This window comes from Strix uralensis, chromosome 8 (genome assembly GCF_047716275.1).
Source record: "Strix uralensis isolate ZFMK-TIS-50842 chromosome 8, bStrUra1, whole genome shotgun sequence".
NCBI classification, from domain to species: Eukaryota; Metazoa; Chordata; class Aves; order Strigiformes; family Strigidae; genus Strix; species Strix uralensis.
Window position 1 is genome coordinate 8872537 of NC_133979.1, and position 15834 is coordinate 8888370.

Below are 15834 nucleotides of genomic sequence, written 5' to 3' on the forward strand. Positions count from 1 at the left end.
AACTAACACTCACTAATTAAAATATGCTAAAATTTGCAGGGGAGTGAAAAGGGGGAAAAAATGTAAGTTAATGTTTTTGTTTTCATAATTGAACAGTAAAACATTTTTTTTTCCAGTGGATTGCCTAAGTGCCAGTCAGTCAATTATTTGCTTTTTTTTAAGAAACTCTTTTAAAATAGTAGAGGCTGAACCACATTGTAATTTTTGTACGTAAACTAAAAAATGCATAAATCTACCCACTATTTCCAAAGCAAGCTTATTCCTTGGGCAGAGATAGTTGCGGAGGCTTCCTGGAGTGTTCCCTGTAGGCTGCTGCTTTATCTGCTGAATAGCTGGTAGGCAATATCTCTGTGGCTGTGGCCTTTGTGATCGTGAAATTATAATCAGGGTTTGGTCCTAATATAACTTTACAATATGATACAGACTAACTGGTCAGGGCAACCAGATTGTCAAATTGTAGCTGTCATTGAAATTGATAATCTCTTTAAATGAACTTTTGAACTTTTAAAGAAAAAAATAGCTTCTATTATAAGTAGGTTTTTGTAAAATATTTATCATGTTCAGACTTTTGAAAAATAATTGCCATAGTTGAATTTTGTGTGTAGGTACAGAGGAAAGATTTAAAGGATAGCATTTTAACATCCTACTTGTTTTCGGGGTTCTTTTTAATTTAATGGTAATACTGTATTACTGTATTTGTTTCAGAAAGGATTAAGAGGGTTGTTCCATAATAGCTATAAACCTTTGTGTTTGACATGTTCAGAGTATTGTACAAATATTAACAAATCTGCACAACACTTCAGTGGGGTAGATGGGGACTGTAAGATGGAAAGGTTGAGTTATTCAAGGTCAGTATTTAAGTAAATATTGGCTCCAGGATTAAAACTGTCCTCAGTCTTGCAGAGAGCATGATTTCCTGTTTCTCAGCATAATGTCTTGTCTTTACTTGATTGTCCAGCTCCATCGGTTTCTACTGCAGCCAAGTACTCTTCTAATACCACTGAAAGTTAAATGGAAGGGAGACTTTTGCTGATGGATAAAAGAGTAATTATTTCTAGCTGTATGAGTTTTGAGCCATGTTGCTTTTGCTTAATTATTTTTGAAGAGACTTTGTATTACCTTTTGAATTAAGAAATAGATTTCATGTTAATAATGGAAATTAAGAAATAAGATATTTTTCTTGCAGTACAGGTCTGACTTAGATCTGGGCTGATAGTAAATCTCAACAATCTGCTGATAAATGAGCATGTGCAAAAGGAGAATGTTACAAAATATTTGAATGCCTTCACATGCATTAGAAATCAGACTACAAATGGGGGTCTGTATCAGTAACTCTCACTCCTAGCAGTGTTAAACTGAATATCTCTGTTGTTCCACTAGAGGAAAAAGTGTGCATTCAGACCTCAACGTTTGTTGCTTCAGTAGTTGGTGTGGTAGATTTGTGTTTTGTGAGAGCAGCAGGTCCATGTTCTATGAATTTACTTGTATTATTGCATTGAATATTAGTGAGGGAGAGCCAGTCTTGGTGTAGGACTTCAGACAGAACTTAAGACATAGAAGTTGTTTATATAATGTCCTCTGCTTTTGTGAGTTTGGCTCCTTAATTTTCTCTTCCTCCTTTAGTGCCTTTGTACAAAACAGGTGTGGCTTTCTCTCCATCATCAGTGAGCTGTCTTGATTCAGGCTTCTGGCACATCATCCTTCTTACCCATCATCTTTAAACCTGTCAAGTGGTAGTTTAAGACCTTTCTCTCTTGCCTATTCCCATGATTAAGAATTATTTTCACTCTTTCCTATTCTTTACACTTCATTGAAATTCACTTCACAAGATTTAACAGCCTTTTTGGCTAGTTCCTCAAGAGCATGTCTTCACCTACACATGCTTATTGGCCCTGCCTGTCACTGTGTTACTTGATATGTTGTTCTTCCCTGACTACTTTGCTCACTCTCCTTTTTGCTATGAAGACATTCTTCTAGTCACTTGTTTGTGTGTTGTTGTCATTTTCTCTTCCGGGAAAGTGCTGCAGGACTACTTAGTTCTTAGATTTTGGGGAGCGATACTAGCCCAGATGATGGTAACTCTCAGCTCTACATTTTTATTCCTAACTTCTCATTTAATATTTTTGTCCGCTTCCCTTTCCAACATCCTTAGCAGAAATCTTTTTTAGCTTATGCTTAGAATGGCTCACTGTTTTTTCCTTCCATTTTTGTCCTCTTAATCTTTTCTGTCATTCCCAGCCCAAAGTCTTGTTGTCTCTTATACTTCATCTGCTTTGTTGCTTACACCCAGCTTTACCTTTTTGTCCAACTAAATATACTTCCATGGAGTGTTTTCACTGTGCCCTATGTTTATTTTTGTAATCGTCTTTTTCTCTGTCCTTCCAACAAAGCTCTCCTGTAGTTTGCAAAACAATGCTAAACAATATAGTAAATTATACTATCCAAATCTTGAACTGACAGTGCAAGCACCTGGTTGACCCCTCTTTTGCACAGCTCCCCTCCTTTTAGCTGCATCAAGTTTGGTGACACCTGTCCTCTTCAAATAACTTTTGCATTTCTACTGCTGTCCATTACCCTGTGTTGTCTGTTACTGTCATTCTGAATTTCTTCTTCTTTGGTAGTGGTCTTAGTCTCAGTGTACTGCTAGCTCAGAGATGCTTTATATGAGACAAGTTTTTCTTCCTCTGTATGCTGAATCTTCTGAGCCTGTAGGATCGTTACATTTTCTGAAATCTCTTCTGTTCTTCCTGGTAAAGTCCTCCTTTAATGTTAGCTAAGGAACTAATTTCCAATTCTTTTTTTCCAGTTTCAAATAAACTAGGTGGCTTTTTTCCTTTTTTTTTTTCTTGCACTATCATGCTGTTTTCCTTCTCAGTCACAGCAATATTGATTATTGTTTATTTGTGTCTAAGTGGCACTTAGGAATCGATGCCCTGTCGTGCTTGGTGTGTGTATTCGCTTTGAAGCACCAAGTATGCCTTTGGGTTGTGGGTTTTTTGCTTTGGTTTTTAAGTGTCTTTATGAACTGTAACTGATGCACAACCTGCCGCGGCAGGTGACGTTACCTGCTCTGTAGAAGCAACCTGGCTAAATCAGTGGTAGAGCAGTTCAGTGCAGCAGTGTGGGGGGAATCTTGTACAGGTGGTGTCCATATGTGTTGGGTATATGCCTGGAAATGGGAAGGGTGATGGTAAATTTTTTCATCTGTCAGTATATCGTTTTTCACAAGGGGTGGAATTTTTTTGAAGGCTTAGGGGAAGGACAAATTTTGCTCAAGGTTCTTTCATTTTATTACTGTAAGATTTATAGCATTGCCAAGCCCCTTATTTGGACTGATCCCAGACCTGCCATCCCTCATCCATTTGGAGCGCAGAGCTCTCTTCCTCTATTTTTCCAGCTTTTACTCCAAAGGTGGAAAAAAAAAAAAATCAGCATTTGAACTATTTTTTGAAGGGTTTAGTTTGTTCAGTCCTTACTTCTAAATTAGGAAGTAAGGAATGTTTTAAGGAGACTGAGATTTCCATAATTTTATTCTACATCCCACAATAGGGTTTTCAGTTTTAAAGCGTGAACATGTTTTTACTTGAATTCAACCAACTTGCTTCCTGCCCTGTTAAAGTTGCTTTGTCTGCCTCAGTTCCCTGCCACTCTAGACTTAAAGCTATTACCTTTTGGCCTGGATCAACCCATCCTGACACTGAAACGACGGCCTGACTGAGGAAGACATTCCAGGAGCAGTTTATCCTTTGCTAGTTGATACAGATTCTCTAATGCAGGGTTGCTTTTTTGGCTTTTCTTTCTTTAAGCACTGCTGAGGCCAAGTGTCTTCCCAGCCACTCTGTAATTTTTCAGCAGTTCATTTTCTTCTTACTACCCAAACAACTTTGGGATGTGGCCGTATGGGCAGAGATACTATCATGTGTGCTGGCTCTTGAGCCCCGTACTTTAGTACCTTATGGAGTTGACTGGCAAGATGTCTCCAAGTCTGACATTTTCCTGGAGTACAGTTATTTCAGCATGCTTTATTCTGTATATCAAATCACAGAATACAGTGTTCCCTGTCTGGAATTATGGCTAGTGTGCCCAAAAGCAATTTTTCCTAATTTTACATGTGTCTTCCAGAAAGTCCCTTCTTAAAGAACAGAAAGAACCAATGCTGTCCATTCTTTTATTGTGCTTCTACCCTGCATATTTTGTTACAAGTACCTAATTAGGTGTGTTAAGTGCTGGTTCTCAGTAGCTGGTATCACTGAACTGTTTATTCCATATATAGGAAAAACAATACATACAAATTTATGACAATCTCACCGTGGACACCTAAAGGAAGATACAATTTTTAACTCGTAGCAAGGTTTAAATGACTGGGACAAAGTCCAGAGAAATTATTTGGGTCATTACAAAACAAGGCTCTGAGCAACAATGTTTCTAGGGCTGCCCTTCTCTCTTTTCGCATGTTCTGTAGCTTCGGGCACTGAACTGCTGCTTGTCCAGCCGTTTGGTTCATATCCTGGTTTACTTCTGCCTCAAAGTCATGCGTGTTTTGCTTTTTTGCTGGATTGTTCTTTTGTACCTGTCTTTTGTAGGCTGGCACAACAACAGAGAGTCCTAAGAAGAACTGCTCCAAATGCACTTTCATGTTTCTCCTACCCCTCCCCCTCGTCTCCCCTCTCTCCCTCCCGCCCCGTCCCAAATTCCATTAATATTTACAGAACAAGAGCCAGTACTTGAGCATTAGCCTCAAATTCAGAATGAGATTTTTCTGGCTCTATCTGCAGTTAATGCAGAAGACAACAGAGGTTAGAAATGCACTTTTTTTAAAAAAAAAGTGAAACAAAAGGCCTTTTCATATCTGACATACTGGATGAATTGTGTTAAGTATAAATAGGCCTACAAAGACCAGAGCATATGTAAGAAAATATTATATGTATTGTTGTTGGAAGGCAGAGGAATGTGAAATTATTTGCTCATTGACTAAATTAAAAGTTCCCGAGCTTTAACTTATATAAACTCATTGTCACCATTGTTTCTTCAAATTTTGTGTGGGGAGAAGGGTTCCTTTCTTCAACTTACTGGTTCATTTACAGGATAAGCAGTAAAATCAAAAAGTCAAATGAAGAGATTTGTCAAACATGAAAGAGAACTGTGTTGATTGTTACACACCAGTGATGTACAAACTAAGCATTTATGAGGACCTTCAGTCCACCAGTGAAGTTTTGCAAACATAAATTTTACAGGCAAACTGAGAAATTGGGAGGGGAGTGAAGAGAATGAAGAATTCAGATGACTTGCATTGTTTGACCCCAAACTAAGTATTTTCTTTCATTTCTGTTGTTAAGAACACATTTTATGCACTGATCCTTTATAAATGGACTTAAAAATAAAAACCCCAAATCAAAAGATAAATATTTCTGTTCTTCCAAATTGTTTTTATTTTAATGTTGTTGTATTCATTGGAAAGTATTTGCTGACTTCCACTGTAGTCTGCACACGCACTTACTCCTCTCTGAGCCCTTTCCACGAGTGTTTCAAGACTTGCTTTTCTCTGGCCATGGGAAGGGCAGCTAGTGTCCATTTCCAGTTTGTATAGGGTTCTAGCTACTGGTGACCTCAGCTAGTTGCCAGCAGACAATTTTTTTAACTGTGAAGTAATTGGATTGTGTCCATCTTGTTGTGAGGCCAAGGGTTATTTCGGAGCGTAGAAACTGATCTGCATTCTTGAAATGTAGAAGGAGTTCATCTGCACGTTCTTTGGAAGATGATTTTGGCAGAGCAGTCTAGAGAAGCTGGCTCTGCAGCATGCATGTGCTGCTCTTCCTCTAAGGAATTGTGAGAACATATTTTAGCAAAGGATTCCTCAATCTATCAGATACCTCAAAATATATAGTCACAGAAAAAGTCATTGGTGTGTGGGGTTTTTTTTTATTCAATATGGATTTACTTGTTCTTAAATTTCTGTCCTTCCAAGAAGTTACCAATACCCATCTGTTTGCCCTTTAGTCTGTAAACTTGTATTTTTTTCGAAGGAGGGCTCTCTTATTTTCTTCTCTGCTCTCTGACAGTAGAATTGGGTTATTGCACTTTTCTGATGAACCTATGTTTTCTAGATAAATGAAAACGTAGGGGGTTATTTTTCAAAACTGAAACAGTTGGATTGCCTTTTTGTTTTACTGGGATAAGCATCCGTGATGCTCTGGGGAATGGAGAATGATCTAAAATAAGCCTAGCTGTTTTTTGTTGTTTATCTGTTTCTTTTTGCATCTGTCTTAGTATTTATTGCTACCATCTGCATTTCATTTCAGGTTGTCTAATGTCTTATTCTGCATGTTCTGTGCCTATTCTCTTTACATAGCCTTAGGCTTCAATATCACCATTTGCCTACAAGAGATCCATTTCTATCTGTAACAAAATGAATTGCATTCATCTGTGTAATTCATTTCTAATGAATGCTTTGCTCCTCATTAAACAGTGATTTACCTTTGTTTCCTTTTCCTACACTGTCAACACTAACCATTTTGAGGTCCTGTGGAGAGATGCTAATTTGAGAAAGCAAAAGTCAATGCAACTAAGCACTCACAAATGCCATCCTCATTGGCACTTTCAAAAATATTCATGGGACACTTTGTGAAATACAGTTTGCAGGTGGGTAAGAAGACTTAAAATGTTTTCTTACTCATAAGTTTTCAGTGTACAAATATGCTTCTGACTTTAAAGCATTTCTCCTTGTCAATGTCTTGAACAGGTAGCCAGGCTTGGGAGTCTTTTAAGACCTTGTTTGCTCTGCAGGAATTTTACAATTTCAAGGCACGTTTGGGGAGTCTATACTCTTGATACCCTGTCCCCTCTGCACCTTTTCAGGAATACTAAAATATTTCAAACTTATTTTCAGAATAATGTTTTGAACTACTTTATTTTGAGATATGTTAGAATGTTTCAGACTTGAAAATGTTTTAATTCATTTTCTTAATGAGATTCAAAGATTAATAGAAGCATTTATTGGCTTTGTGTATCTAAAGGAAAAGGATTAGTACCATTAACTAAAGAAATAGGGGTCGTATGGTAATTTTGTTACAGATTTGGTCCATACGCAACTTTCCTGTAATGCCCTTTCAACCTGCCCTACAGCATCCCCTTTTCTAGCCCTGCACTGTGCAGAACAGCAGAATCTGCTGTGTGTGCAAATAGATCTGTACTGCTGACAGATGATGGTTAGATATAGGATGAATTACCAAGTTTATTTTCACTTTAGACCTAAGCAGAGTTTGAGCTGCAGCAACAGATTATGAATATTAAAATAGTGTTGGTAAACAAAATTTAAAGCAATACAGATGGTTTTTAAGAAGTTGTTTTATTTACAGCATCTTTAACTCTTATTTTAGTGATAGTACAAGCTACTCACTGACACTTTTGATCACTCACTTGAATTTAGCTTGGCATTTTACAATATTTATTCTTGTGTTTGGCCAGATTGATCCCCTGTTGAAACCCCTAGAATTGTCAGTGGGCATCAGTTGAGTTACGCCATGGATTTATTTGATCATAGTATTATGAGGGGATTGAAGTATGGGAGGTTTTTGGTTTTTCTTTTAAACTGGTCTTGCCTAAGTCATGTAGTATTTGGAAGTAAGAACACTGATTAATGTAACAATTTTATTTCTAATATACGTTTTAGAGGACAAAACTGACCTTGAGAACAGTGTGATGCAGAAGAAAATTAAAATCCCCAAACTCTCTCTCAATCACGTAGAAGAAGCTGGGGAGGTTACAGATTATGGGGAAGAAGATGTGGAGCTTAGACACAGTAAGGTACTGAAGTCTTTCCTTTTTTTTCTTTTTTTTCCTTTCCTTTCTTTGTTTTTCTTTTTTTTTTTTTTTTTTGGAAGTGCTTGGGGCATATACAGATGTCATAGCTTAAGAATTCCAGGCCTGCTTTTGATCCCCTTAAAACACTGTTTGGTGAAATTGGGTCAAATTGTGTATTGGGGGTGGGGTATGGGTTTTTCAAAACCTAATTTATGTGCAATCGAACGTTTTCCTGTTTATACGGTCTGCACAGTTTAATTGCCATTTGAGATTTTTTGGAACAATGCTCTTCCACTTTGGCCCACAACGCTTTAAAAGTCACCAGTTACGTGAATGTCAAGCAGCTGTTCTCGGTGGCACTTGTGACCTGTTGCGCGCTGCTTGTTTGCAATTGGAAGGGGTGCTCTGGGACTTCCCAACTACAGCAGAGAGTGAGAAGACAAATTGACAGGACCGCATCCCTCCACTATAACTGCCAGTTGCCTTTTTAGGTCCAGATGCCAGAAACCCACTATGTAAATATATTTATTTTTTTATATCAAATGATTTCTTTAAAAGTCTGCCAACATTCAGAATAAAATACTGCTCTGTGGCTTCATGTGTTCTGCAGCTGCAGGAATGATACTAGTACATTTCTTTATGGTGGCCAGCTTTTTGCCTTTTTTTTGAGCATGCGTGGAGCAGGCGTAACATCAAATAATCTCATTTTCTGCCACATTACTCATGGATATTGTGGTATGGGAATTGATAGTGTCAGCTTCTTGTCTCTAACCTATGAGCTACATTTGCTTTCCTTGCAGTTGCTTGGAAGTTCAAATGCTTTTTCCATATTTGGCCAATAAAACTTAATGACTTTTACCTGTACTGTCACATACCACTATCCAGGCCCCAGAAAAGAGGTGTGCTTTAATTTGTAGGGTTTGTTCAGATGACTGAAGGTAAATTTCTGCTGAGAGTTCAAAGGACACGAAGCTTCTGCAGTGCAGTACTAATATAGAAGGAACCAGTTGATGGGGGAGATGAGGCTGGATGATATATTCTGTCTCCAATTTCTGTGTTTTCAATTCCCTTTCAGTGTTTGCTGATAGTGTTAATTCAGTCATTTGCATCAGGCAGTTAGGTGAATGTGCTAGAGGAATAGTCAGAGAAGGTTTTGTCTCCCAAAGTGTGGGAAGGACAACCCCTCTGTTCACAAAACAGCTTTGTATGGTATGCTGCTTTCATCTCTGATGTAGTTACAGGTGATTAACGTAGCCCATAGTTGAGTCTTTCTCTTATCAGAAAATCAATTGCTGTCGGAAATATAAATGTTAGGGTTAAACTTTAAAGGAAAAGAGATCCAGATCCGCTTTTTTTAAAAAAGAAATTAATTATCTATGGAATCAAGTGACCTATATGCACTGAGCTTTTGTTGCACAAATGCAGAAAGAAAGGCCTTTAACTGCCTCAGAAGTCTGTATATGCATTTAGCTGAATTATGTGTGCATGATAGTTATGATGTATATCCACAAGAATCTGTTAGGCAAAACGTTTTTGCAGGCAGACTTTTGCTTTTTTTTTTTGAAAACAAGAATATTAACAGGTCCCAAGTCTGTAGAATTTTAATTTTATTGAATCTTACTGCTCTTCTAATTTATTTATTTTTTTATTGTAACATGCAGAGACAAGATGGGAGGAAACAAAGTGAAGGTACACACAAAAGCATTGAAGCAGTTGTTGCTCGCCTTGAAAAACAGAATGGGATGAGTCTCAGTAATACTTCCAGCCCTGAGGAGGCTTTTATGGAGACTTCGGAAGGCATGAACAACATGGACGATGCTGTAGTTCCTCGGATTCTGTATGAAGAATTGCTGAGGAGTTACCAACAGCAACAAGAAGAAATGAGACACATCCAACAGGAGCTTGAGAGAACGCGGAGACAGCTTGTGCAACAGGCAAAGAAGTTAAAGGAGTATGGGGCACTCGTGTCAGAAATGAAAGAGCTCAGAGACTTGAACAGGAGACTCCAGGATGTACTGCTTCTAAGACTAGGTAGTGGTAAGTGCTGGACTTAAATGGGACTAGTTTTAATGAATTTTGCAAGTGTGATCAATAGTAATGGAAACGTATTTGAAGAATAGCAGTGGTTGTTAAACTGGACATTGAATGTTAAAAGGGTTTTCTGCTATGGCTGTACAATATGTGTCGAATTTGTATGCTATGTACGTCTGGGTTTTTCTTTAATGATAGTAGAGGTCTTTGTGCTGGTATGGTTGAATCAGAGTTCCATTTTAAGCAGCTGTATTTTAAAGAGTCTCTGACCTTCCAGTATATGCTGAAAAAGATAATAAAGCGTCATCTGCAAAATATACCAATATGTTCCAGTTTAAAAAGAAAAAAAAAGAAAGAAGAGGCAGTGGAATAAGTATTTGGGCTAAAGCTACTTTATTCTTTTCAGTTAGGGATTTTGGTTATTGTTATGTAAGTGACTGTGTTGCCTTCCGGTTTTTGCCCCCTCTTCCCATTAGTAGCTCATTAGAATGTGATATATTACTGGTCTTCTTAGCAGTGGCTTTAAACAGCCATGCTATTTGAAAAATAATGGATTGTTAAAGACTAATTAAAAATCTTTTTATATTAGTGTCCCGTTTATCAAAATTTGTTACAAAATGCAGGTTTGTGTAATTTGGATTTAAATTTTAAATATCTTGAGTCAATTGCTCATTTGTTTTGGTTTATAAGAATTATTTAATCAATATGTTGGAATAAATGGGAAAAAAGACAAAATAAAAAGTTCATCCTTTTCATTGAAGATGGTACCCTTGGAATACCTTCAAATATTTTACTAATTTTATATTTATTTGCTATTAGAATGTGGTACTGCTGTGTTGGAAGATTTGCTCGGTGACTGAAACTTGGTTAAAATTTGTGCATCCAAACTTAGCATGCTGTTTCTTATGTCTGCCTTTGTGTATCTGGAAACTTAATTTCTGCATGTAAATTGGATATTGGCTCTTCTACTTGACTTGAACGAGTGCATGCAATTTGCATGTGGGTCTGAGTTACATTCACGTACAAACCTGAACCTGAGAGAGCATGTGCCTGTGCTGTAGCATGTGTTAAGGTGTGCGTACAAGTTTGGAGCCAGGTTCTCAAAGTAGCATCTGATGATTTAAACTGGGTGTTTGATTGTGAATGCTCATCATTGTTACACTGTGCATAATTAAAATGTCATTACTTACTATAAACATTCTAGTTAACTTTTTTAATAAAACTACATAGGCAAGGTTTCCACAGTCTGAAAAACACAATGTGGTTGGCAGTAGATTCCACAGAGCTTTCTAAAATTTTCCTTGGATGGAAAGATGTTTCTTCATCTGCAAGTAGTTAGCTGGAATTTATGTGAATGGAGCACCAGCCAGATGTTAGCAGGCAATGGAGCTGAACAGCGTAAAATACCAATTTAGTTGGTAGACTTGACAGCAATTTGAGTGGTGAGACCAGCAATGAAATGAAGACAGCTTCTGAATTCTGTCTCATTTCTTTTGCTTTAAGAAAGAAGGGATGCGTTTTTTACTTGAGCCGAATCAAGAAAACTTGGAAGAAAAAGAAAAAAAAAAACACCAGAAAACAAAACCTCTTGGAAAAATGCTGCATCTTCTCTAAATACTGGGCTTGAATTTCCAATTGTATCAGTCTGGCACCTGTTTTACAACTGAAAATAAATCTTGATTACATTGAAGACAAGTTCTTTTAATCACATACCTGGACAAATATGAATTTAACTTCCAAAAAAGTCTTTGTTGTTATTACTTGCATGGAACTTTTAGTGAATGACAGAGGTACAATTTGGCCATGCGGACTGTGTCCTTCGCAGGGTGTGTGTTTCCTAAGATTCAGTGTGTTAACAGCTGATAACTCTTGCCTTTCCTTGTAGCCTCATTCACAGTAGAGAAACAACCAGATTCTAGAAAGATCAATACAAAATTTGTGAGTGATTAGAAAGGGAGACATCTTCAGCAAATTATAAATTAGAGAGTCTGATGACAGTATGAAAAAGTGCTACTTTTAATCAAGAAATAGATATGTAAAGACTTCTTTAGTCTTCTTTACTTTTCCAGCTCATAAATGAGGTATGTTTGGATATGCGAATAATCTGTGAAAATTGTTCAGAAAATAGATTACATCCTGAATTCATCTTCGGTTGTTGCAGCAATCTCTTAAGCCTAGAGTTTCAAATGACATGTAATTTATGTTACGCTGCACTTCTAGCAGGCTGGACTTAATGCAAACTAATTGCATTTCTGTTTCACCTTAGAGACTTCTGATTTCTTTGCATGAGATGACAGCTGTTTTGTGCTGATGAATTGCAGCTGTGGGAAACGCGTGCCTGTTGCCATTTTAAACTTGCAGATCAAATATAGAACAGCCTCTTGAGCTAACATTCAGTCAAGTATTCAGTCTCCTAATTTCCCATCAATATGTTGATTTCAGTGAGCATCTAGCAGTCAATGTATTCTACTTTAGACCTAGGCCTTCATCTCTGCTACTGAACTTGAGCCACTCTTGTGGGAAGAGTGAGGTTCTTAATCTTCCACATGGTGACACTGAATTGCTCTTTGTTTTAAAGGAGCCTTGAAAGCAGATGTGGCAAGTGACAGTAGTGAAATCATTACTGATCCATGCAGATATACTGAAGCTTCTTTATGGTTTTCATATGCTGTTGCCCCACAGATCCCTTCCTGGAGGAGACAGGCATTTGACCAGGGCACTAGGGACCAAAGCAGTGGGGGATTGTCATGACTGTTGTGGAAGAGGTTACGGTATCCCTCATCTGAGCTTCTAGAAGAATTGTGCTGCCAAGGCCTCTTTTCTCTTGCCAGCTTTGGGATCAGGAAGCCCTGCGATCATAGGCCTTTGCAGTTTATCTTTGTTCTGTTGCACCTGAAAACACACTCATTTGCCCTGTTTTTATCAACAGAGTAAGGTGATTTAGAGGATTAAATCACAGACTCTTCCTTGTAGGGCTAACTTTAAGTAGTCCTTGGATTGCAAAAGATAAGAATTTCAGTAAAAAAATAGCTGTCTCCAGGGTAAGATCTGTGCAGTTTACTATGGTTGTATATGGCCAGAAGTAGTGAAGTTGTATCATGGATAATGTTTGGGTGTTTGCTTCCTGATAAATACTGCATTTTCATGTTGTACTGCAAAGAATTAGTGTTGCTCTAAAGTCAGGGAGTATATTCACTTTCATTCATAAACATTCATTCATCAATGCACACGCAGCCCCCAAGTCATTATTTTCAATCCCAGTTTAATTTCAGTGATCCACTTTACAGTGTCTTGGGACTGACACCAGGATAGGGAGAATGAAATGGTATTTGTGTCTTACCGCATGTAAGGAATTACTATTATTCATCTTTTCTAGATTTGTTTGGCTTTTTGATGTAAAAAAAAAAGTCCAAGGTTTCTATCAAGTACAAATACAGGAAGTACCATATAGATAATATTGTCACTTCTCAGACTCCTGTTGTTTTCATTCAAATTCTGGTAGACCATGTGGAGAAACAGTTTGCTTGCTTACAAATACATATTGACCGCTTTATCAGTTAATTTGTTGTGGTTTATTTACTAAGTTTGAGTAGCATGTAGCCTTATACACATTTTTGAGGAAAAGAGGTGATGAAGGGAAGTCTACTACCTCTTCATCCTGCATTTGAAGTTGCTGGCCTCTCGGATATTGTGGAAACTTTACAGTCAGCAGGAGAAAGATCTTGCAATAAAACATTTGTTTCCCTTTTGCATTCTGGAGAATTGTCTTTATTTTTTTATGATCCTTATTACATAAGTACTATCCCTGTTAAGCCTTTAGATAGTGGCATATATTCTTGTGTGTCCCATTCATCATCTTTAAAGTAAGACATGGAGCATGAGAGATACAGAGAGAGGAGGAACCTTTTTAATGTGATGTGTGGTAAATTGGGCACACAACTCCTGTTAGTAGTAAGGCAGTCATGTGGTTGCATGTCTAATTCACAGCGTGCCAAGTTGAATATGTAGTCTTTAGTAGTTGTGAAGACCACTTAGAAGCAGATTTCTGTTTGGAAAGAAAAAAATATGGTAGAATATAAAAGAAGACATTTTACAGGCTTTCTGTTGGTGACTTCTAAACGAGTAGTAAAGCATGAGTTGCAATAGAGGTTTTTCTGACCTGTTAAGAGCTATGGTTATTGTGGACTTTAATCAGCTGTTTTTCTTGGGGAATTCCAGAAACCAAATCATAGCTGTGTCAATAAATGGCTATAAACAAAACAGTAAAAAACTTACAAATAGCAACTAGTAAGTGCTTCAACTGAGATTAATTCCCAGAGATTCTAGGAAGAAGGTGGTTTTACTTAGGTATCTTCCTCAAAGTGACTTTCAAAGTATAAGAAAACACAAACCAGCACTTTGTTAAAGAATGTGTTCTTAAGAAGTGATCTTTTAGATGTTACTTTGAGTTCACACAGACAATTATGTCACTGCATCTGCTTATTCAGGTATGCCTCCACCGAGATGTGTGCAGGCTTTGGGCGTCTTACCCCCAATCTGAATCAGTTTAGCAGTCTCAAGTTTAGAAAGTTTAGTTTCTCTTGGCTGTACCATTGTATATGCATGTAGTAGAGGTGCTTATTAAGATTACTATGAAATTATAATGCAAATGGTATGTTGTTTGTGATTCCTCTGTTTGCACCATGCTTGCATTGCATATGGTTCTTAAGACGTTTTTGTTGGTGGCACTGCGGTATAGGATTGTGTGAGCTGCTGAGACAACTTCTAGCTGTTGCTGAGCGTCAAGTGGCGGTCAGCTGAGAGCATTTAGCTAGCTATGTAGGTGTAGAATAAGCCATAGGATAAATGTCAAATGCTGACAATGGAGGAAATGTTGATATCACTGTATAATAATCTCTAACTGAAACTGCACAAAGTAGGAGGAATGAATGCTTTGCTTGTTCCAGGTACAGGAACTATTTAAGATACATGGCTCAAGACGTGAGTTCTGGTACCAGCTTGACTTGCAGAGCTAGATCAATTCAGGGCTTGGTCTGTGTGCACAAACACTGAGGAGGGATGCTGAACCGTGACGGTGACCTGATTATTGAATTGTCGTTTGTTGAAGATGTCAAGGTTGGGCTACAGAGTGCTGCAGCGCTCTCAGCACCAGCCTGGTGCAATATAGTTCTTACAAGTGGGTGAGTTTATCCTTATAGTTCTTGGAAGTGGCTGATGACTGTGGTGTCCAGGGTCTAAGCTGGCAGCCTTGCTGTGTTAATGAACCACCATTCCTGCGTGGAACTTCAGTGACTGCTGGAGCTTCTCGTGATCCTAGAGACAGACATCAAGAGACAATGATAGGCTTGGGGCCATAGCCTGTTCCTAGACTTCTGGTGTAACCGCTGCAATGAATGGAATAATGAAATCCAGTACACAAATTACTTTGTTTTGTCTTTTTAGGAACACTTTATAAATTTGGTCTGGAAAAGAAAAGTTGATGACTGACAAAATTATCCTCTTTTGAAACCTCAAACATATCCTTAGTAGTATTCTCTTGTTTAATCTGTGCTTAATTTTTGTTGATTACATTAAAAATAAAAAATCAGTGTGTTGGATGGATTGGACAATCAAAATTCTAATTTAAGTAGTTTGTTTTTTTAACCTTGGATACTCTATGCATGATACTTTAGCATAAGTAGCCTAAGCCTGTTTCCTTTATAGCATTTCTGTAGATCATCACTATTTTAATATACCTCTGTTACATCTAAAGAGATTTCAGATTTCTATAGAATTTGTAATTCTATATGGATAATTTATGTAATTATCACAGTAAATTATGCAGGTTTCTATGCAACTATATAGTAATTCTTATTTGAAGGATTACTATTGTTGCTTTTGGTTTATAATTTCAGTGTCATTTTAACATAATTTCCATAGTGTGCATTGAAGCAATCTTACCCATATCTGTAATTGTTCGTATGCTTTAAGAATAAAATTAAACATTTAACATTAAACATTTTA

General features: G+C 37.5%; 1 protein-coding gene across 4 annotated transcripts in view; it reads left to right on the top strand.

Moving 5' to 3' along the window:
- The window catches only part of BEND5 (BEN domain containing 5), a 970982-nt gene that overhangs the window by 584901 nt on the left and 370247 nt on the right, over positions 1-15834 (top strand). The window contains exons 2-3 of one of the 4 annotated variants that reach the window (XM_074876089.1): positions 7670-7803; positions 9462-9831. The exons of 1 other annotated variant lie outside the window; for it this stretch is intronic. In XM_074876089.1, the coding sequence (XP_074732190.1) occupies positions 7670-7803; positions 9462-9831 (504 nt within the window). Of the gene's footprint in view, positions 1-7669; positions 7804-9461; positions 9838-15834 lie in introns of all 4 variants that reach the window. 2 more of the 4 variants (XM_074876088.1, XM_074876090.1) reach the window with 2 other exon arrangements.